The sequence below is a fragment of the Cetorhinus maximus genome, chromosome 19 (assembly GCF_964194155.1).
Source record: "Cetorhinus maximus chromosome 19, sCetMax3.hap1.1, whole genome shotgun sequence".
Taxonomy (NCBI): domain Eukaryota; kingdom Metazoa; phylum Chordata; class Chondrichthyes; order Lamniformes; family Cetorhinidae; genus Cetorhinus; species Cetorhinus maximus.
The window spans coordinates 6,546,403-6,568,580 of NC_135897.1; the positions used below are offsets into that span (position 1 = coordinate 6,546,403).

Below are 22,178 nucleotides of genomic sequence, written 5' to 3' on the forward strand. Positions count from 1 at the left end.
AATCCCAAGATATTCTATAAGTAGATCAATGGGAAGAGGATAAGCAAGGAAAGAGTAGGGCCCATTAGGGACAAAGGGGGCAATCTATGAGTGGAGCCAAGGGACATCAGTAGAGTGTTGAACGAATACTTCACCTCTGTCATCACTCAAGAGAATGAGGATGAAAGTATGGAACTCGGGGAGAGAGACTGTGAGGTTCTTGAGCAAATTGATATAGGGAGTGACAAGGTATTGGAGGTGTTGGCAGCTTAAAAGTGGATGATTTGTGTCCCAGACTGCTGAGGGAGGCAAGGGACGAGATCGCAGGGGCTCTGACACAAATTTTTAATTCCTATCTGGCCAAGGGGGAAGGTGCCAGAGGACTGGGGAACAGTTAATATGGTTCCGCTATTTAAGAAAGGTTGTAGACATAAGCCAGGGAACTACAAGCCAGTGAATCTCATGTCAGTGGTAAGGAAACTATTGGAGAAAATTCTGAAGGAGAGAATCTATCTCTACTTGGGGAGGCAAGGTTTGATCAGGGATAGTCAACATGGCTTTGTCAGAGGGAGGTAATGCCTAACAAAGTTGGTTGAATTTTTTGAGGAGGTGACCAGGTGTGTAGATGAGGGTAGTGCAGTTGATGTAGTTTATATGGATTTCAGCAAAGCCTTTGACAAGGTCCCAAATGGGAGACTTATAAAGAAGGCAAATGCACATGGGATACAGGGTAATTTGATATGGTGGATTCAAAATTGGCTTAGTTGTAGGAGACAGAGGATGATGACAGAAGGATGCTTTAGTGACTGGAAGCCAGTGTCCAATGGTGTACCACAGGGATCTGTGCTGGGTCCCCTATTATTTGTCATTTATATAAATGGCATAGATGACTATGTGGATGGTAGGGTTAGTAAGTTTGCGGATGACACAAAGATTGGCCGGGTGGTTAACAGTGAGGTTGAGTGTCTTGGGCTACAGCAAGATATAGACGGGATGGTCAAATGGGCAGATAAGTGGCAGATGAAATTTAACCCTGAAAAGTGTGAGGTGATGCACTTTGGAAGGAGTAATTTGACAAGGAAATGTTCAATGAAAGGCATGACACTAGGAAGTCCTGAGGAACAAAGGGACCTTGGCGTGTGTGTCCATAGATCTCTGAAGGCAGAGGGGCATGTTAGTGAGGTGATGAAAAAGGCATATGGGACACTTGCCTTTATCAATCGAGGCATAGATTACAAAAGTAGGGAGGTCATGTTGGAGTTGTATAGAACCTTGGTGAGGCCACAGCTGGAGTACTGCGTGCAGTTCTGATCACCGCATTATAGGAAGGATGTGATTGCACTGGAGGTGGTGCAGAGGTGATTCACCAGGGTGTTGCCTGGGATGAAACATTTAAGTTATGAAAAGAAGTTGGATAGACTTGGATTGTTTTCGTTGGAGCAGAGAAGACTGAGACCTGATTGACGTGTACAAGATTATGAGGGGTATGGACAAGATGGTTAGGGAGCAGCTGTTCCCCTTAGTTGAAGGGTCAGTCACAAGGGGCCCTAAGTTAAAGGTGAGGGGCAGGAGGTTTAGGGGGGATGTGAGGAAAAACTTTGTTAACCAGAGGGTGGTGGCGGTCTGGAATGCACTGCCTGGGAGGGTGGTAGAGGGTTGCCTCACATCCTTTAAAAAATACCTGGATGAGCACTTGGCATGTCATAACATTCAAGGCTATGGACCAAGTGTTGGTAAATGGGATTAGGTAGGTAGGTCAGGTGTTTCTCACATGTCGGTGCAGACTCGATGGGCCGAAGGGCCTCCTCTGCACTGTGTGATTCCGTGATTCTGTGATTCTGTGACATCATCTCCTGCTTTTTCATGTCCGTTCAGGTTGGGTGCGCTCCTGCCTACAAGGTATAAAATTCTCCCCCATGTTTGAATTCCTTCAATCAGGTTTATGACTTTGCCATTGTACCAAAACATGACTTACAAAGTCACAAATGACATCCTACGTGACCTGGGAAAAGGTAAACAATCCCTCGGATCTTCACATATCTGCAGAAGATTGGGAGGTGATCTTGTTGAAACCGTTAAGATTCTCTTCCTGCTCCTGCACCATTACCTCTGGTGTCCTCCAAGGATCGACCCTTGACCCCATCCTGTTTCTTGTCTACATGCTGCCCTTCGGCAAACTCACCCAAAGGCACAGAGTCAATGTTCACATGTACACTGCCAACACTCTGCTCTATCTCACCACGGCCTCTATTGACTCCTCCATTGTTGCTAAATTATCAGACTGCTTATCTGACATTCTGTGTTGGGTGACTAGAAACTTCCCCCAGTTAAACAGGGAAAACTGTGGCCATTGTTTTCGGTCCCCACTCCAAACTCCATTTCCTAATTACTGACTCCATTCATCACCCTGGTAACAGTGTGAGATTAAACCAGTCTGTTGATAATCTTGGTGTCACAACTGATCCTAAGAGAGCTCCCTAAAATGAGCTCCGACCTCATACTCATGCCATCACTAAGGCTGCCTATTTCCACCTCTGTAACATCGCTCAACCTCTCTCCTGTCTCAGCTCATCTGCTGCTGCTGAAACTGCATTCATGCCTTCATCTCCTCTGAGATTAACTTTTCCAACACTCTCCCGATATTCTCCGACATTCCACCCTCTGTAAACTTGAAATCATCCAAACATCTGCTCATGTCTTACCTCACAGCAAGTCGCATTCCGTGATCCATCTCTGTGCTCACTGATCTACATTGGCTCTAAGACAAGCAATGGTTTCACTTTCAAATTCTCATCCCTGCTTTCAAACCCCCACCCCTCCCCTAATCTGTGATGTCCTTCAGCCCCAAAACCCTCTGTGATGGCTGTTCTCCTCTAATTATGGTCTCTTGTACCTCCCTAATTTTAATTGCTCCACCATTGTGGACATGCCTTCAGTTTCCTCAGCCCCAACCTCTGGAATAACCTTACTACTCTGCTTTGTCTCTCTGCCTCACTTTCCTCCTTCAGATGCTCCTTAAAACCTACCCCTCTGACCCAGCTTTTGGTCATCTCACCTTATATCTCCTTATATGGCTCAGTGTCATATTATATTTTGTAATTCTCCTCTGAAATGCATTGAGACTTTTCACTACATTGCTGCTGCTGCTTGTAGCTACTCTTGCCAGGAGCTCTGCTGTCATGATATGCCACCGTCCTTAGTCTTGTACCATCCTCACAAATCCACTATAGCTCTCCAACAACCTCTCTGTGACACAGGCCATCCAACTACACCTAGATCTCTTTCTGCTGCCCACCACTTTGCTCTCTCGAAGAGATCTCTGTAGCTTTTAAGCTCTGATCAAATGGTCAAAATATTGACATTTTCTTTTCTGGATGTCACTTTTTGGAGTTCTTTTCACTCTTACTATTTCAAGTACCTCTTCATTGGTCTTATTGTCTGTATATGGAATTTTTAACATACATCCCAACAACCACATTTCAAAGGCCTCTATTTTCTTCTACAGATCTTTCCTTATTGTCCAGGTTTATGAGACATACAGCAAGATGGATAGAATGTAGCATCTTATGAGTTTTTGTCTTTGTTGCAAACTTACGTTTTCTTTATCTACACATCCTTCACCCAAACAAAATTACTCTGGCTATTTCTATTCTTTTGGACTTGATTTTCCAGACAGGTTTCTCATTAGAAACATCAAACTTTATTTCCAGGCTGCAGCAGCAGTTACATGCTTCCATCAAGCTCCACAGCTACAAGAATAACTCCCACTCTAAGGTTCACTGCACTTAGACCTGATTCAGTCACGCTGTCACGTGATCGTATATAACACAATAAGTCTTTAGGCTACAGTCACTACATTCCTTAAAGCTACAATTACTACATCTATCTTCTATCTTAGGAAATCACATATTACATCTACCATCTTCTGTTATCATTTGTCCTAAATAGACATACTTATACAAGAAAGACCCAAACCTCCCTGTCGCTTGCCATTTTAACACTCCACCCTGTTCTCTTGCCCACATGTCTGTCCTTGGCTTGCTGCATTGTTCCAGTGAAGCCCAACGCAAACTGGAGGAACAGCACCTCATCTTCCGACTAGGCACTTTACAGCCTTCCGGGCTGAATATTGAATTCAACAACTTTAGATCTTAAACTCCCCCTCCCCCCATCCCCACCCCCTTTCTCCCCCCTCCCTTTTTTTTCAATAATTTATATAGATTCTTCTTTCCCCACCTATTTCCATTATTTTTAAATCTAAAACTAAAACTTTGTCAGTCTTTCCACCCCACCCCCACTAGAGCTGTACCTTGAGTATCTTGCCTTCCATTCTTAATTAGCACTTTTCTTAGATAATATCACCACCTTCAACACCTCTTTGATCCTTTTGTCTGTGACATCTTTTGATTATCTGCTCCTATCACTGCCTGCTTATCCCCACAATCACCCCACCCTCAACTTCTCTCTCCCCCCGCCCCCCAACCTTAGACCAGCTTATATTTCACCTTTCTCCTAACTATACTCAGTTCTGCCGAAGGGTCATGAGGACTCGAAACGTTAACTGATTTCTTCTCCACAGATGCTGTCAGACCTGCTGAGCTTTTCCAGCATTTTCTGTTTTTGTTTCAGATTTCCAGCATCCACAAAGGGTTGTACCAATATACATGATTGCCTTTCAGCGACTCCTCAGCTTGTGCCATTTTTCAGAGAACAATGAAAAGCTTACTGCAGGGACTGCCCCAGGTTCTGGTCTATTTAAAAGCAAAATACTGTGGATGCTGGAAATCTGAAACAAAAACAGAAAATGCTGGAAAAAAACTCAGCAGGTCTGACAGCATCTGTGGAGAGAGAAACAGATTTGATGTATATGAGAAGGACCTTATGGACTCGAAACATCAAATCTGTTTCTCTCTCCACAGATGCTGTCAGACCTGCTGAGCTTTTCCAGCATTTTCTGTTTTTGACATCTATTTAGATGAAGTATTGGTGACAGGATTCACTGAAAAAGAGCATTTGGAAAACTTAGAAGAAGTCTTAAAAACATTTCTTGCAAGCTGGAGAGTGTTTAAAAAAAGAAAAGTGCACATTCCAAGTGAGGGAGGTAATCTATTTGGGTCACTGGGTAGATTCACATAGCCTCCACCCGGTTAAGGAGAAAGTGAGAGCCATAAGAGAAGCACCTGCACCAAAGAACGCCTCAGAGCTCAAATCATTCCAAGGGATGATCAACTATCATGGGCGGTTCTTACCCAATTTATCTACAATGCTGCCCCCCCCCTGCATTCTCTACTCAAAAAGAACCAATGTTGGTCTTGGGAGGTGCCCCAGAAAGAAGCTTTCATGAAGGTGAAACAATTGTCGAACTCGTCCAATCTCTTAGTGCATTATGACCAGACAAACGAATTGGTGCTGACATGTGACACATCTCCCCATGGAGTGGGAGCAGTGCTCTCTCATCGTATTGACGATGGCACGGAATGGCCAATAGGTTGCGTATTAAGAACGCTCACCACAGCGAAAAGGGAAACTCAAAGATAGAGAAAGGAGGTCTGTCCATCATCTCTGGTGTAAAGAAATGTCACCAGTCTGTACAGGGCTGTCATTTTACAATCATTTCAGATCACAAACCATTGTGAGGATTGTTTAGTGAGGACAAGGTTATACCACCCATAGACTCAGCAAGAATACAGTGATGGGCCTTAATCCTGGCAGCATGCAAATGCACTTTCGTACATAGGCCTGGCAATCCAATCGCAAGCGCCAATGCCCTTAGTCATTTGCCTTTACAAGAAAATGATGAGCACGTCCTAGTTCCACAGGAACTTGTTTTGCTGTTAAATTTTTTAGATCCCTCACCGGTCTGTGCTCGATAGATCAGAGACTGGACAAGTCAGGACCCAGTCCTATCTCAAGTATGTGAAGAAGTGCTACATGGTTGGTCACAGGAGCCCATATCTGCTGAAATGGAACTGTACTTCAACAGAAGGCATGAAATAACCAGTCAGGGTGGCATCTTAATGTGGGGAGCACGAGTTATAGTTCCTCCAAAGGGAAGGAAGCCTCTTTTAGTTGAACTACTCAGCTCCCATTCAGGGATTACCCAAATGAAGACCATAGCAGGTAGCTGTCTATGGTGGCCAGGAATGGATGGCGAAATAGAGAGTTTAGTAAAGCACTGTGGACAATGTCAACAACTGCAAACCTTGCCAGTGACAGCTCTGTTACACCCATGGGCATGGCCAGGTAGACCCTGGGTGCAGTTACATTGGACCTTTCCTGGGAACAATTATTTTGCTCATTGTTGATGCCCATTCAAAATGGTTGGGCATATATGAGGTGAAGTCACCAACGTCGGGTGCTACAATTGAGAAGCTATGTCAGAGTTTTGCCATTCACAGGCTACCAGAAGTAGTCATTTCTGATAACAGCACTGTATTTATGACTGCTGAGTTTCAACAGTTAATCAGCCTCAACGGCATCAGTCATGTGAAAACTGCACCGTACCACCCTTCCTCAAACGGACTGGCTGAAAGGGCAGTTCAAACATTCAAGGCTGGCATGAGAAAGCTAACTGGCATTTCCTTGGCAACGAAGCTAGCATGTTTTCTTTTTCACTACAGGACCACCCCTCACACAACAACAGGTGTCACACCTGCAGAGTTATTGTTGAAACGCCGTCTCAGCACGAGATTGAGCTTAATAATGCAGAATTTAAAGGGGAAAGTGGAAAGGAGTCAGGGAAGCCAGAAAACTAGACATGGCTGGCATTGTTGCGAGAGGAAATTTACTGTGGGAGAGCCGGTATGTGTGAAAAACTTCAGGGAAGGACCAAATTGGTTACCGGGTGAAATAATTGTAGTGACTGGACCTCTATATTACCATGTGGAGGTGGAAGGCCAGATCATCCATAAACATATGGAGCATTTAAGGGACAGAAAGACAAATCACCAAGATATGGTTCCACGAGTGACCATGACCAGGTCTGCGTTTCCTGTTGAGGATACTCAACCCAGGACTGACGTGTCTGATGTTCCTGTAAGAGTTTAAGATACAGAACTGCAAGTGCCCACCGAAGCACCTGATGCTCAGGAAACTCCGGAAAAGGAAGTCCCTGACAGAGAGTGGGAAGTTGTGGAGCTGTGACGTTCCACATGTACCTGGAAACCACCTGAAAGACTGAACTTGTAAATTCATTACCCAGCGTAAATATTATGTTGTCTTGAAAAATATGTACTTGCAAATATTATATATATAGCTGAGTTAAAGGGGGAGAAATGTGGTAATAATGGTTTTATTTAGTGTGTAATGTACCTTTAAGAATAATACTTGTTAGGGAAGATCACATGATCTGTAGTAACCAATAGGAGAGTAGTGTGGGCTACCTCGAGTCAGTATAGAGATAGAGTTAGAGTTGAAAGGACACGTGTGGTTGCTGCTGTTTATTGTAAATAAACTTAATGTTTCCATTTAGAAAGTTGTCTGCAGATCAACTGTACGACAAATAGTACAACTCGGTCACGCTACAACAAACTGGATGTTCTGAATCATGACTGAGGTGATTTTGAAGGACAAGAGGCCTTCTCCAGCACTGTGTCATTATCACCCTTTGGATAGTTTTCAGGATTCTCAGGCTTTGTCTGGTTATCTGTTGCTTCACTGGTGCATTGTGGCTTTTGATCTTCAGCTACACTTTGTGGTTCAGAGCAGGGTTGCTTTTCATTTGTTTTCCATAAGTATTTCTGGCTTCTCCTGTACTGCTGCCTGCCTGCAGTCTGTACTATGTAAGACCTTGGTTCGCCTATGATCCCTGTGACAACAGCAGGATTCCAGATCCCTTTGTGCTGAATCCTCACTGTCTCTCCCATGTCCAGGCCAGGCAGAGGTTGGGTGCCTTGATCAAAGTACTGTTTCTGCCTCTGCTGTCTCAACTTGAGCAGGTCCTGCACACTGTAACTCGCTGTCTGTTGAAATAACAGTCGGGGCACAGTTGGAATCTTAGTTCTTAGTCTTGTCTTCTCCCCATCAGGAGCTGTGCTGGAGATGATCCAATGCTCTCCAGTGGTGTATTCCTGAAATCCAGCAGAGCCAAGTAGGGGTCTCTTCCATCCGCCTTTGCCTTTTTCAACAGGTGTTTTAAGGTCTGCACGGTACGTTCCACCAATCCATTGGATTGTGGATATTTGGGACTCGATATGCTGTGGCAAAACTCTCAGTCCTGTGCAAATTTGCAAAACTCAGTGCCTCAGAATTGTGGACCTTTATCTGAGATGAGCACTTTAGCTATGCCTTGGTGAGCAAAAATTGATTTTAAATAATTTATTATAGTGATGGTCTTACCAACATTTCTCAGCAGCACAGACTCAAAAAAACTTTGAGTAATAATCTACTGTGAGTAGGTACTCACTGTTGTCAAATATGAACAAGTCCACTCCAGTTTTCTGCCAGGGCCTCTCTGGAACCCTGTGTGGTTGAAGTGGTTCTTTTTGTGGTGATTTACTGTGCTTCTGGCACACCACACGCATTCACCATTTCACCGACTTGTGCTCCAATTCCAGGCCAAAACATTATATCCCGATCTCTTCTGCATGTTTCTACGTCGACGTGACTTTCACGTATGCACTGCAGCATTTCTTTCCTCAGTGTTGCAGGAATTATGATCTTTTCTCCCTTGAAATGTATTCCTTCTGCTACGTGAAGTTGATCACTGAAGTTCCAGTGCTCTTGTACAGCAGAAGGGTCTCGGCTCCGGTGTGTGGTGCAGCCAGTTTGCACAATCTGCTGCAGTTTTCTCAGGGTGGGTCACTCTTGGTCGCTTCCCTGATCTCATCCAGTTTGGTTACAGCCACAGGTAAGTTCTTTGTCAGCATGTGGACCTGTGCTTCCATTTCTTTATTCTCAACCTCCGTGATGGGTAGATATGCATGTGACAGAGTGTTTCCTTGCCCGGTTTGTATTTAACTCTGACCTAGCACTTTTGCAGACGCGTTAGTAATCTTTGGATTCTTGGTGGTGCACAGTTCAGGGTCTTTTTAAGTATAGCTTCCAAAGGCTCATGATCAGATTCTACCTCCATGTCTTTGCCATAGGGAAACTGATGGAAGTCTTCTGAGCCCAACACAATTGCTTGCATTTCTTTCTCTATTTGGGCATACCGCTGCTGTGTTTCAGTCATTGCCTTTGAAGTGTATGTCACTGGTGCCTCATTTGCAGGAGAACAACTCCCAGGCTAGTTTTTGAAGTGTCCAATAAGACCTCGACTGGCTGACTGACATTGTAATACTTTAACACTGGTGCCTGGGTCAGTGTTCTCTTCAGACTGGTCAAAGCTTCCTGGTGACTTTGTGCCCTGTGCCATTCCACATCATTTTGTAGAAGTTCTCTGAGCGATGCTGTCAGGTCTAACCTGTTCGGAATGAATTTCCCAATATAGGTCACCATTCCTAAAAACCTCTCCAAGTCTTTCTTACATTCTGGGGGTGGCATGATCACGACTACTTCGATTTTACTCTGGTCCGGCTTCACTACTTCACTTGTTAGCACATGTCCCAAGTACTTGATTTCATGAAGACCTATTTTGCACTTTTCCTTCTTCAACTTGAGGTTCCTTTCTCTAGGTCTGGCCAGCACCTGCCTCAGTCTGTGGTCATGCTCTTCTCGTGAGGCTTCCCAGACCAGCACAAAGTCAATATAGGTTTTCACACCCTCTAACCCTTCAAACAGCTGTTTCACTGTTCTGTGGAACACCTCCGGAGATGAATTCATACCAAAAGGTAAGCATAAGAACCTGTATCGCCCTTATGGTGTGTTGAAGGTACAGAGATAGGAGCTGAGTTCATCCAGTTTGACCTGCCAGAAGCCTGAATTCACATCCAAGACTAAATTGTGTTTAGGATCAGCAAGCTTACACGTGATCTGTTCTACTGTGGCAAGCTGGCAATGTTCTCTTTCTACTGCCTGGTTTAGGTCTCTGGGATCCAGACAGACTCATAGATTTCCATCTGATTTTTCTACAATTACAATTGGATTAACCCACTTTGCTGGTTCTTCAGTTTTCTTGATGATGTGAAGTTTCTCCATTCTGTCCAACTCTGCTTTCAGTTGATCTCTCAGCATTACTGGTATTTTCCTGGGTGGGTGTATTTTGGGTGTCACAGTTTCGCCAATCTTGATGGTATCATGAAATTATTAATGTATATAATATTTTGGAAAATATTTTTTCTTTTAAAACAGAGGTTTGGTCTGTGGGCGTGTCTTAATTGGGTTAAAACCAGCTAGCCTGGGTGCTTTGATATGTACAAGTTTTGATATGGAAGAGAGATAGCGCTCATTTGCATTTTTTGAATAGAGCATTCAAGAAGTGGGGTGAAAACTTGATGCCTTTCTAGCAAATACCAAGCCATGTTCCTATATTACTAATAAAATTGGCATTGTAAAAGGGGTTTCATTGTTAAAAGGTGAAGTTCAAAGAGGATGTTGATACAATGAGAATTAGCATTCAATGGGTCTGGTAGTTTTCGGGTGTGGAGAGCGGAGGCAATGTAAGAGCAAAAGGCAGCTGCAAGCCTCCAACTGGCTCCACAGTGAAAAGAGCCTCATTTTGAATTCGTAAGGTGAAAATGCTTTGCCTGGTGTTTTGGTTAAATCTATGGGTTGAGCGAAATAATCCCACTTTACCAACTGCATTGGTCATAACAATGGTGTGTTCTCCTTTTAGGCAGCCAATCCCCTGGAACGCATCTTTATACTCACTCAGGATGTCACAGTGGTGACAGTCATTATCCACTTGATTAGCTTTAGGTTTTCACAAGCTTTGATTCCAAGAATGGGTTTTGCACCAATTTTCATCACTATCAATAGAAATGCTTGAGGTTGTTTTTTCTAATTCACTTTAAGTGTGCATTTGCCTTCCACAGCTATTCTTTCACCTGTATAAGTAGACTGCTTCATTTTTGTTTTAGTTAGCTGTTTTTCTTTGCCTATCTTACGATACAGGCTTATGGGAACGATATTTGCTTGTGTACCTGTGTCAAGCTTGAAACTAACCATCATGTTGGCAATTTTTAAATCAACCTCCCATTCGTCTTCTTTGAAATTTGTTGTTACTGCACCAACGAAAAGTTCAGTTTTAGTGTCTGCCTCTGCAATCATGTGCACTTTCTTCGATTTACACACCTTAGCGAGGTGATTTAGTTTATCACAGTTCTTGCACTGCTTTCTGTAGGCTGGACAATTACATGGTAAATGCTCTGTTCCACACTGGCTGCATCTAAATGTTTTATTAGCAATTTTCTTCTTTTTCCCTTCAGGCTGTCTATTTGTTCATTCCCGGGGCTGTTTCTGTTTAACTGCATCTAACTGCTTGACCACGTGCAGCTTGTCATCTGTTTAATTTGACATTTCATTGTTTCTGCCACTCTGCAGATATTTATTGTTTTCTCCAGCCTGAGATCAACTTCTCTCAAAAGCCGTTTTCTCAGAGAGTCATATGTGATCCAGCAAATTATTCTATCTTGGGTGAGTAATTCTTCAAGCTCTCCAAATTCACACGATTTAGCTCATTTTCTCAGCTCAGTTACGTACTGACTAATGTTGTTACTGTCTTGCGTGCACGTAAAAGAATGATATCTTTCATACGTGATGTTCTTCTTAGGGCTGCAGCAGGCTTCGAATTTTTCCATTACTTCTTTCAAGTCATTTTGTTTCTCTTCACTTTCAAACGTGAATGTGTTATAGATTTCTAGGTCTTTTTCCTCTGCTACGTGAAGAAAGATGGAGGACTGTATCTGAGGGTCTCTTTATCACTGCCCGTCGCTGTGGGGGTACAGCTCAAATCGCTGCCGGAACCTCCTCCAGTTTTTGGTGAGATTGCCTTCCAAACTGAGCTGTCGGTGGTTTCAGAACCTCCATTGTTGCGTGAAGTTTATTTCTGACGCCATGTCTTGCTTCTTGTTTCTTTTTTAAATGATGCATACAGGCTGTCAACGTTGTACTTTATTGAAAACACATTTTCCTAACATGAACGCATATCTGCAGTGTCTGAACTTTATCAAGACAGGCTCCAGCATGTGCTATCTGACCTTCAACTCCCAGGTCAGGTGACCCCATATATCATCCAGAGTAACACATGGTATCTAATACTGGAGCCCACAACCATAATCAGCTATTATCATGACACACCCCATCCCTGAGGCACTTGCTGGCATCCATCAGTGTCAACGCGAGAGGGGGGTGGGGCATCTCGGTCTCAGTCCAGCTGCCTTTTTTCTCCTCAAGGAATCAGCCGGGAGTCCTTGGGCACCCATAGGGAGGAGGACCAGCAGCCTGACATCACAGGGCTATCCACCCATGTGACTTTGGCAGTGACCAGCCGAAATGAACCCCCTCTTCCTGCAACCCCATCAGCTCCTGCTCTCAGGCTGAGAAGGGTGCAACTGCCACATTGTCTGACCCCAAAAGTAAGATGGAGCCCTCCAGGTCTCAGCCCTCCAGAGGATGCCCACCAAGATCATCACCGATAACAGGGTGTAGCAGTCAGCAGGCCACCTCCACCTCCGCTGTGGATTTCAGGGAAGCACCAAATCATTGCGGCAGAGTAAGGCAGGTTAAGGAGATGCAGTTTCACAGCATGGGCAGGGGTGTTAATCACTTGTACAGGATGTTGATGATTGTAAATACTCTCCCAATCATGTCTCCTTGTCTATGGCTCCTTGTTATGATGAGCAGTGTTCATGGAAATCGGATATAAAACCTTGGGTGAAATTTTCCGTGTTGGTTGACGTCGGGTGTATTCGGCAATGTGAGCAGACAATATGGCGAGAAGGCCAAAAATTAGTTTCATGCCGTTGTGGAAGCAGCTTGCAATCGTCTGCTCAGCCCGTCAATGTGGGGGGGGCTGCATTTCCAGGAACCTCATTATAATACATCAGCATATCAGTATAAGGCCAGCCCACCAGGGTCATACCCCCGCCTCCCCCCGCTGGATCATCCACCCACATCACGCTGACATATTTCACAACAGCATATAGAAGGCATGCACTTGGCGGGCTGCACTTTGAGGACAACACGGAGGTGAGTGCACAGTAACATTGCGCAGTGCTTGTGAGGGCCGCCTGTTGGATTTCAAGGTCAAGGCAACTCGGGGGAGGGGGGGCAAGGGCTGCCCTAAGACTGAGGCGACGTGGGGTGCAGTGCGGGGGGGGGTGCGGGTGGTGGCAAGGGGGATGGGCAAGGGCTGCCTTCCGGATGAAGCGACTTTGGTGTGGGGGCTCAAGGGCTTCTCTGTGGTTGAGGCGTGTTGGGGCTGGGCAAGGGCCGCTTTGCAGTTGAATGTAATGCACAAGCAGGTGCGAGGTGGTGGGGAGGGAAGTGGCCACACATGAGGGAAACCCTGTATAAAGTGACCATCCCTCTGTAGCTGAGACACAGTCACATTGACATTCATGGGGTTGAGTCAGTAGCTTATCTACCCACTGGAGCAACATGGATGCATGAATGCCACCACGTGCTCCAGAGCTTTTCATACCTCAGGCACAGACTGCAAACTAATGAGTGTTTTAGTGGACTGCAGAGCAGTTGGACGACTGGGCACATTGTACAATCTCCTTGCCAAAACTGGCCATGGAGCAGTCACTGCTGGAGATGCTCACAGCCCCTTGCAATGTCATCATCCCGGTTTGGACCAGTCTCCCCAATGGTTCAAGCTAACAGTGCAGCCTTGCAGTGCAGGTTAGGAGAATGTCTGTGCCTGAGCTGAGAGCACAGCACGCAGTCCAATGGGCAAAGCTGCCACCAATCAGTCAGGTGGGGCGGAGGTGGGTGAGGTTTTGGGCAGCCATGCAGCACACTAAACTCTGGCCATCCAAGCGGTGGCTAGCACTCTCCGGGGTGCGTTACGGGGCCTCAGACTTAACCAAGTGTGGTTCTTACAATACCCAAGCTAACCCACACAGCCCCTTGCAATGTCACACCTCGGTCGTCCTGCTGGAGGAGTACATCAGGAGCATGGAGCCTGGTGAACTAGCCACATGCCTCGTGGCGTACAGAGAGCGAAGATGACGGAGAAGAGAGCGACAGAGGTGCCTGGCTGCGCAGAGGGAGGAACAGCACCCTCTGGAAGAAGAGGCAGCTGGGGCTCCCACACACGCTGCCGAAGAGCGACAGTGAGCCATGGTCGGCACCTAGCTAGACCCAGGGTCTATAAACGCTGCCTTTCATTCCTGCATATGACCGAGAACCAGTGTCGCTGAAGACTGTGCATGTCTAGTGAACTGGCTGGTAACATCTGCCAGCTACTGCAGGATTTGGCGCCATGATGACATGGAGGACATCCACTGTCAGTGGCTGTGAAAGTGACCGCAGTGCTCAATTTTTACGCCAGTGGCTCTTTACAGGGCTCCACAGATGACCTCTGTGGGATAACACAAGCCTCCACCCACAAATGCATCCATAAGGTTGCAGACACCATATTTGTGAGGGCATACATGAAAATTATGTACAAGGTTATTTATAATAGTGAAAATTATTTACAAATGATTAACACCCATGCCCAGACTTTGCAACTACATCTTCTTAACCTTTTTAACCCTGCTGCTATGTCTCGGTGTTCCCTGGACATCCACAGCGGAGGTGGAGACAGCCTGCTGACAGCTACACCCTGTCTGTGATGACTTTGGCGGGTGTCCTCTGGAGGGCCGAGATCTGGACGGCCCAAGTTTGCTTTTGGGGTCCTGCTTTTTGGCAGTGGCACCCTCCTCGAGCTATGGAACTAGATCTGCTGGGGTCACAGGAAGAGGGGATTCAGATGGGTTGACACTCCCAGAGTCACCTGGGTGGATGGCTCTGGTGTGTTCACCTGCTGATCCTCCTCCCTCTGGGTGCCCAAGGGTCCATGGCTGACTCCTTGAAGAGAAGGGGTAACTTGAGTGAGATTGAGCTGCACTACACCCCTCTAGCGTACATACTGTTGGAGGCCAACTATGGCATCAGTGATGGAGTTCAGCCCACGCAGCAGTGCAGGACCGACATCCTGGACCAAGGTCTCCATGGCGGCTACCATTCCACTAGTGTTGACCTCGGTGCATTGTCCAGTCAGCGCATCACCTCAGCTTGAAGACGGACGGACTCCTCCATCGTGCCTTACAATCTGAGGAGTGCAGCGGACATCCCTTCCTGATATTCCTGAGCTTGCCTTTGCAGCTCCAGCAACTGTGACATGACCGAGTCCAGAGGCTCCTCATCTGACTGGGACTCAGCAGATTTCTGTCCTCCAGCAATCCACCGAGTGCCAGGGACCTGGGAAATCCCTGCCTCCGCCTGCTGTGGATCAGACAGTGTGAAATGCTCACAGATTGTGATCCCGAGGCTACTCTAAAGCTAGGTCCCACCGAGGCGTGTGTCTCTGTGCTGGTGAAGGGTGTGGGTGAGCACTGTGGTGGGACTTCAAGGAGGGTGCCTTCAGATTCCTCTTCAGAGGTATCTTGGGGGCTTAGTTGGAGGCCCTGGGTCCTGGACTCCGTTGACTGCTTCCCAGATGTGTTTGCAAAAACAAGAGAGATAATTAATGCATGGCAGTGACCTGTGAAACAGGACACATCACTCAGAGCGTGGTTGTCTCATGGATGTTGCACTGCTGCATCCTCACTTGGTAGAGCAGCGCTGACCTCACTGTCAGCACAGGACCGGTCCAGATCCTCGCCGGCCAGCTGCATAGCTCTGTTCTCAAAGTCTGTGTGGACCTGGATTTCAGGCATTTCTCCACCAGTCTGCGACCTCTTCCTCTTGTCCTGTGCCAGCTTATCCTGCATGAATAGAGATGGAGAGAGTGTAACAGGATGCCTGCCAGGCCAGATGATAAGTATGCCTGGCCTGTGTGGGTGGTGAGTGGTCCCATGGACGAGCTGAGGACAGTGAAGGTTTTTGTGAGAGAGTGAATGGTGATGTCCCTTGAACTGGCAGTGAGTGAGATCCCGGTGGATGTGTGATGGGTTTGTGAGTGTGTGAGTTGAGAGTGAGGAGACGAGTGACTTACCCTGGTGGAACAAAGCAGATTGTTCATCCTCTTGCGGCATTGGGTGGCTGTCCTCTTTTGCAGGGCATTGGTGCTGACCACCACTGCCACCGCCTCTCAAGCTGGATTGGCGATGTTGCTGCCCATCCTGCAGCCTGAGTAGGGGTAGAGAACATCATGGCGAGCCTCCACTGTGTCCAAAGGGTACTCGAGGGATGGGTCATTGAACCTGGCGGCTGCAGTCTTTTTGCCTTTCAGGGCCATGTCTTCTGTACAGCAGTCCTGGGCTGGAGGCACTGAGAAGTGTGCACGCAGCTGGTCTTTAAATATGGCGCCCGGTGTGCTGAAGTGGCGAGGTGATGGTGTGGCGAGCGAATGAGAGCCCGCCTACCACGGAAACAGCGTGTTTCCTGGGAATGCGTAATTAATGTGGCAGGTTTGGGACGATACGGTGTGAGAAGCCACCATTGTAGCCGGCAGGTAAAATGTTGTTTTTCCCACCCGCTACTGCACTTGGTGCAAATCTCGGATGATTTCGCCCCTTGGTTCCTGCACAAACTGAAGACAAGTGTCGCAGTCCAGGGCCTCTCCTCTGTGCAGTCTGTAACATTCTGACCAGTCATTATCCCGTTTCAAAGCCACTTTCCAGATCAGTGATGTCTGCACCTTGATGTGGATTGCGTTTGCTGAAAGAATCTCGTACCCAAGCATCACAGGGTTCCATGATGTTCTCTGTGTGCCCTCAGCACCTTAGAGGTGGGGCTGCCCCCATCTCATCAGCATTCCTGACAGGTGGAGGTGTGGTGGAAGGGAACAGGATGAAGCCTGCCAAATGATCAAGTGCAGTTAAAGTCTATGTGCCTGCTGTATCTCAGCAGCATCTCCATGATGTGAGCCTCTTCACAGAGCGTATGTGCGCTGCCCTCAGCCAGACAGGTGTCAGACCTTCCCAGCTGCAATATGCTGATCTCAGGAGTGTCCTCACTGCATCTCGTCATCCTCCTCATGGAATCTTGTGGCAATGAGGGCTTCATGAGCATGCCTGCCACATCTGGCCAGTGCAGTGACCTCTTCACCTGCATCCTCACCTTCCAGGGCCTCATTATCTTCATCCATCTGCTTCCTCCTCATCAGAGGAGATGTGCAGCTCTTCCATCTCCTCATCATCCAGGTCCTCCCCACTTTGCATCACCAGTTTATATAGCGCGCAGCAAACCACACTGATGCGTGACACCCTCTAGGGAGTGTACTGGAATGGAGATCTCCCCCAGATCTGTCGAGGCACCGGAATCCAATGGTGTTCCCCATCAAACTCTGGGTCGCAGCATGACCCTCATTGTTCCTTCTCTCTCCAGGACTCTGAGGCCGCCACACGTGTACTATCAGCCATGTCCTCTGTGCGTAGCCCTTGTCCCTGGGGAGCTAACCCTGCAGTGAACCCTCGAAGATGTCAGGGATCTGGGACCTACTGAGGCCGTACGAGTCATGGACGATTCCGAGGTATCTTGCTCATACCTGCATGATCTGTTTGTTACGTTCACAGACCAGCTGAACACTGAGCGAATGGAAGACTTTGCAGTTCACATGCTGGACTGCTTGTTGCCATGGAGATTTAAGAGCTACGTGAGTGCAGTCAATAGCACCCTGCACCTGTGGGAGACCAGAAACCTCAACAATTCCCAACGCTCTTGCTTCCTGGTTCCCTGATCTCTGTCGAATTTGACAAAGTTGTGTGCCTTGGCAAAAATGGCGTCCGTGAGCTCCTGGATATATTTGTGGCTGGAGGCTTGCGAGACCCTGCACAGGTCTCCAGTGCAGCCCTGGATGGAGCCACTGCCATAGAAATTGAGCACGACGGTTATTTTCACTGCCACTGAGTCGTGTGGGGCTGGTTGGGGGTCGGTGGGGGGGGATGTTGGGGGGGCTGCGGTGCAAGGTACCACAGACTGTAGGAAAGGAACCTCGGGGTAAGGACTCCAGTATTTGAGGGAGCCATAGGCAGTGGATGCCTTCCAAGTCCCTGTGGTATGAAATCCTGCAGAATGTGGCATGTGTGAGCGGCCAGTTCCCTCGACAAGCGCAGGCATCAGCCGCACTGGTTCTCACTCATCTGCATGTAGCACATGCGCCATCTCTAGACCCTGGGTCTAGTGAGGTGCCTACAAACAAAGGCTTGCTGGGGACCATCCTCTACATGCGAAAGGGGCCCTGCCACCCCCCTGGTCTTGAGGGTACCGCTCCTCCCTTTGCATGATGTTTAGCAGTTGGAAACGCAGCCTGCCATTGACGGAGGGAGGGAGGGGACAATCGCTTCCTGGTTTTACATCACTAGGAAACATGCCACGGCCTTCTCATGATATTTTGCGATCTTGCAACCGAACAAGCCTGTCCCGATCGGGCATGGAGATCCCGGCTGAAGGAACTTTGCAGTCATTTGTGTTATTATATTTTTCTAATATTGTTTTATTGAAATTGTTAATTTCTCTGAGCTCCAGTCCTTGATTCATCGAACCATGGAATGATTACAGCACAGAGGGAGGCTATTCGGCCAGCCATGTATGTGCCAGCCCTCTGTAAGAGCTACACAGCTAGCCCCACTGCCTCTCTTTTTCCCATAGACTTACAAATCTTTTCTGTTCAGATAATGAGCAAATTGTCATTTGAAAGACATGATTGAATCTGTCTCCACCACTGTCTCCTCAGACAGTGCATTTCAGATTCTAACCTCTCGCTGAATCTAAAAGGTTTTCCTCATGTCCCCTCTGCATTACTTTTTCCAATCATTTAAATCAGTGTCCTCTGTTTCTCAAAACTTCCACCAATGGGAACAGTTTCCGCTACCTTCCCTGCTCCCACCCCTCAGGATTTTGAACACCTCTATCAAAACTCCTCTCCAATTTCTTTCCTTACAGTGAACAGCTTTGCCAACACAGAAAAGGGAAAAAACAGGTCCGACCAGTTCAAGCATGAACAGGCACAAACTGGTGTGCATCATGTCTCAGGTGGATCTTACCGCACCTGACCGATGAACTGGCAATTCTACTGGACTCATCAGAAATCCAGTAGCGGCTCCCAGTTTCTGAGTGGTCACCAGTACTTCTCAGCCCACTAGAGCTGGAACCATATGGCACCCGCAGTCAATTTTACTTCACCGAACACCAGTGAATGCCTCTCTCTCATCCCTCGCTGATTATTCATGATCTCAATCCCTGACTTTTGTTATTCATTTTAATTCCATTAATCTCCGCCCTCCAGCTGAATTTCCCTGGGGTTGCGCGCAGACTTGCCAAACAGATGCCCCAAGTTCCCCACTCCGCCATGCCGATTCTGGATGCTGCACCCCATCAGCCCCCATTCCCGCCCACCCACAATGTAGCAACTGGCACTATTTCTCCCTCTCTGGGCCCCAGCTCCAGCTCCAAATCGGCCCCAAATCAATCAGTGTAGTGATGGTGTGCAGTTATTTATTTTTCCAGCAATAAAGTTGGTGCGGCTTTTACTGACATCATTATCCTGCGTTTTTTTTTGTCTGTAATCAATTATAAATTTTAATTTTGCATGGTTGGACATTTTTCACAACAGCATTTGCACAACTTTTGCACATACTTTTAATCTGAGTGTTTTGTCTGAACTCCAAATCTGCAGAATCACACTTATTCATCTTAAGTGTTTCCATCCACAAAAATACACACTGGAAGGGGACTGCATTCTTCCAGTTATTGACATCAGTGTTGATGCTCACGAGCCTGTACCAGCAATAAATGTGATAAATAAATGATAAGCAATAACTATAAGCGCACCAGCGATAAAGACCACCAGATAACTTGGAAAAATAACCAGTTTGGACCAGTGCTGGTTGTAACACCAGTTCCTTCTGGTCTACCAATATTACTGGCCCGATGAGCAGTATTACTGTCACTTTCTACTAGAATACCAGTTCAGAAATGTTTTCATTCGCCCATTCTAGCTGGTACTCGTATTACTGGAACATTTTTCCACATAACTGAAGTCTCGCATACCTGGACCCATTTGTGTAAATGTTTTCTGCATTCTCTCCAATATGTTCACATCTTCCTAAGGTTTTCCCTCTTCTCACTCTTGCTTTCAAAATCAATCACTGAACACTTCTCTGCTTTACACTTCACCTGTCACGTGTTCACCCATTTCAGCACCCTATTTTGACTTTTTGAAGATTATCACCATCCTCTTCACAGTTCACAACACTGTCAACTGTTGTATCATTTGCAAACTTTGAAATTGTGCCCTACAGAACCCAGCCTGGATCATTAATATAGATCAAGGAAAGGTTTTATCTGAACACTAACTCCTGAGAACGGCACTAGACACATTCTTCTAGTCCAAAAAGCAAACGTTTAAATTAACTCTCTGTTTTCTATCACTTAGGCAACTTCTTATCCATGCTGCCAATGTCCCTTTTATTCCATGGGTTTGACAAACCAGTTTGTGACAGACACTACTGATCAGGAAAGTTGCTATTGATTATGAATGCAGTGGCTGAAATACAATTTCGTTCCTTCTTTCCCTCTCTTTGGCTTTGTGTTTAATCTATTTTATACACCACTATCTGGCAGCCTGCAGTAACTCAGCCAGTGCTTATCATGATGGTCATTCCTTCCTGCTCTGTCTGACACAGCTCCTCGATGTTTGAACTCCGAACAGTTTCAATGATTAACTCGTTTAGTTTGAAGCAGATTCACATTGAACCTGTTAATCGTTTACTTTGAAAATTCGAACCGTCCCTGTTTCTCTTCATGAAATCAGACAAATTCAGGATGTAATTTTACCGACTTCAGCATATGATGTTATGATTATTATTTTGTGACGTGTTGACCTGCCCAATAGCTTCACAATTTATATCTGAGATAGATTGAAAGAACAAGTTTGATCGCACAGATTGCCTGTGCTATTTTGCATTATTCTAAATTCTGCTCTTCGTGTAATTTCGTGAAAGGAAACAATACGATGTGACTTAGTAAAGACTATGTCCAATATGACAAGAATATCCTGACAATATACCAAAGGTACGATTTTAAAAGGTATTGTCACCTACCTGTTGAAATATGCCTGTGATCCAGAGAGTCTGTGCTGTGTGTAAGGATGGCTGGTATAGGTGTTCTATTTTTACTCAGTTGCCACTTGGTCTTTTGGCACAGAAGCAAGAACAGGTGTGACTACACCAGGAGGATGATAACAGCTGGAAGTTTCAATTCTGTAGACGTAATTACTGGGCGAGTGATAATACTGGGATGAATAATCTGCAGCCATGGGTTTAATTCTCACCACAGCAGCTGATGGAATTTAAATTCAATTAATTAATAAATCTGGAAAAAAAACTGGTCTCAGCAAACGTGGCCATGAGGCTATTGTTTTGTCATTAAAACTCATCGTATTTATTTGATCTTTAGGGGATGAAATCTGATATCCTTATCCAGTCTGGAATAAATGAGACAAAGTCACAATAATGTGGTTGACTTTTACCAGTGGGCCACTCAGTTGTATCAAACCGCTACAGAAAAGTTGAAAAAGAATAAACCAGACGGACCACCTGACATTGACTGAGGTGCTGTAAAAGGCAAAGGCACACCTTGCCCTCTTCACCAACATCTGGGGCAGAATTTTGCCATTGGCGTGAAACAATGGGAATTTGCATTCAAAGGGAAAATATATATAAAGGAGTGAAGGCTATGTGTAAGGGTAGGCATTTTAAGATCTAACAAATGTGAAAAGCCTTCAGCCTGTATGTACCAAACTGCTGCCTCCAGGGGCTAAAGTTAAGAGAACTCACTTTCTATTTGACTGTTCAGGGTATCATTTACTTTGCCTGGGTCTTTTAAAATCTGTGTGTTTTTCTTTACCTTAACAAAGGTGTAACTGGGAGTTAGATTAAGTAGGGGATTTAAAAATTACTGTAGCAGTAATTTGTAGACATATGTATGTGCTTACAATCTTTTCTTTTATTAATAAATGTTTAATTTAGTTTCATAAAAAAACTCTTAAGACTCAGTGGTCTTATTATTACTGAATTCAAAGCCCACATCTCGAAACATACAAATTGAAAATTAACTGTGACAGCTGTTTCATGTTTCCCTCTGGGATTTGAACAACTCAGCACTTTTACCATCTGCTGTGTCATAACAAAAATTAGGGGCTCTTTCCGGAATATATTTGAAAT

The 22,178-nt window shown here is 46.0% G+C and overlaps 1 protein-coding gene across 2 annotated transcripts in view; it reads right to left on the reverse strand.

The window, feature by feature from the left end:
* LOC144693621 (alpha-1,4-N-acetylglucosaminyltransferase-like) overlaps positions 1 to 21,191 on the reverse strand; it is a 65,733-nt gene extending 44,542 nt beyond the window's left edge. Inside the window, exon 1 of one of the 2 annotated variants that reach the window (XM_078563451.1) lies at positions 21,057 to 21,191. Coding sequence is in view for 1 of the 2 variants with exons in the window: in XM_078563450.1 (XP_078419576.1) it covers positions 20,005 to 20,035 (31 nt within the window). In the remaining variant the exon portion in view is untranslated. Of the gene's footprint in view, positions 1 to 20,004; positions 20,122 to 21,056 lie in introns of those variants that run through there. The other variant, XM_078563450.1, reaches the window with a different exon arrangement.
* Between the last annotated feature and the right edge of the window lie 987 nt (positions 21,192 to 22,178).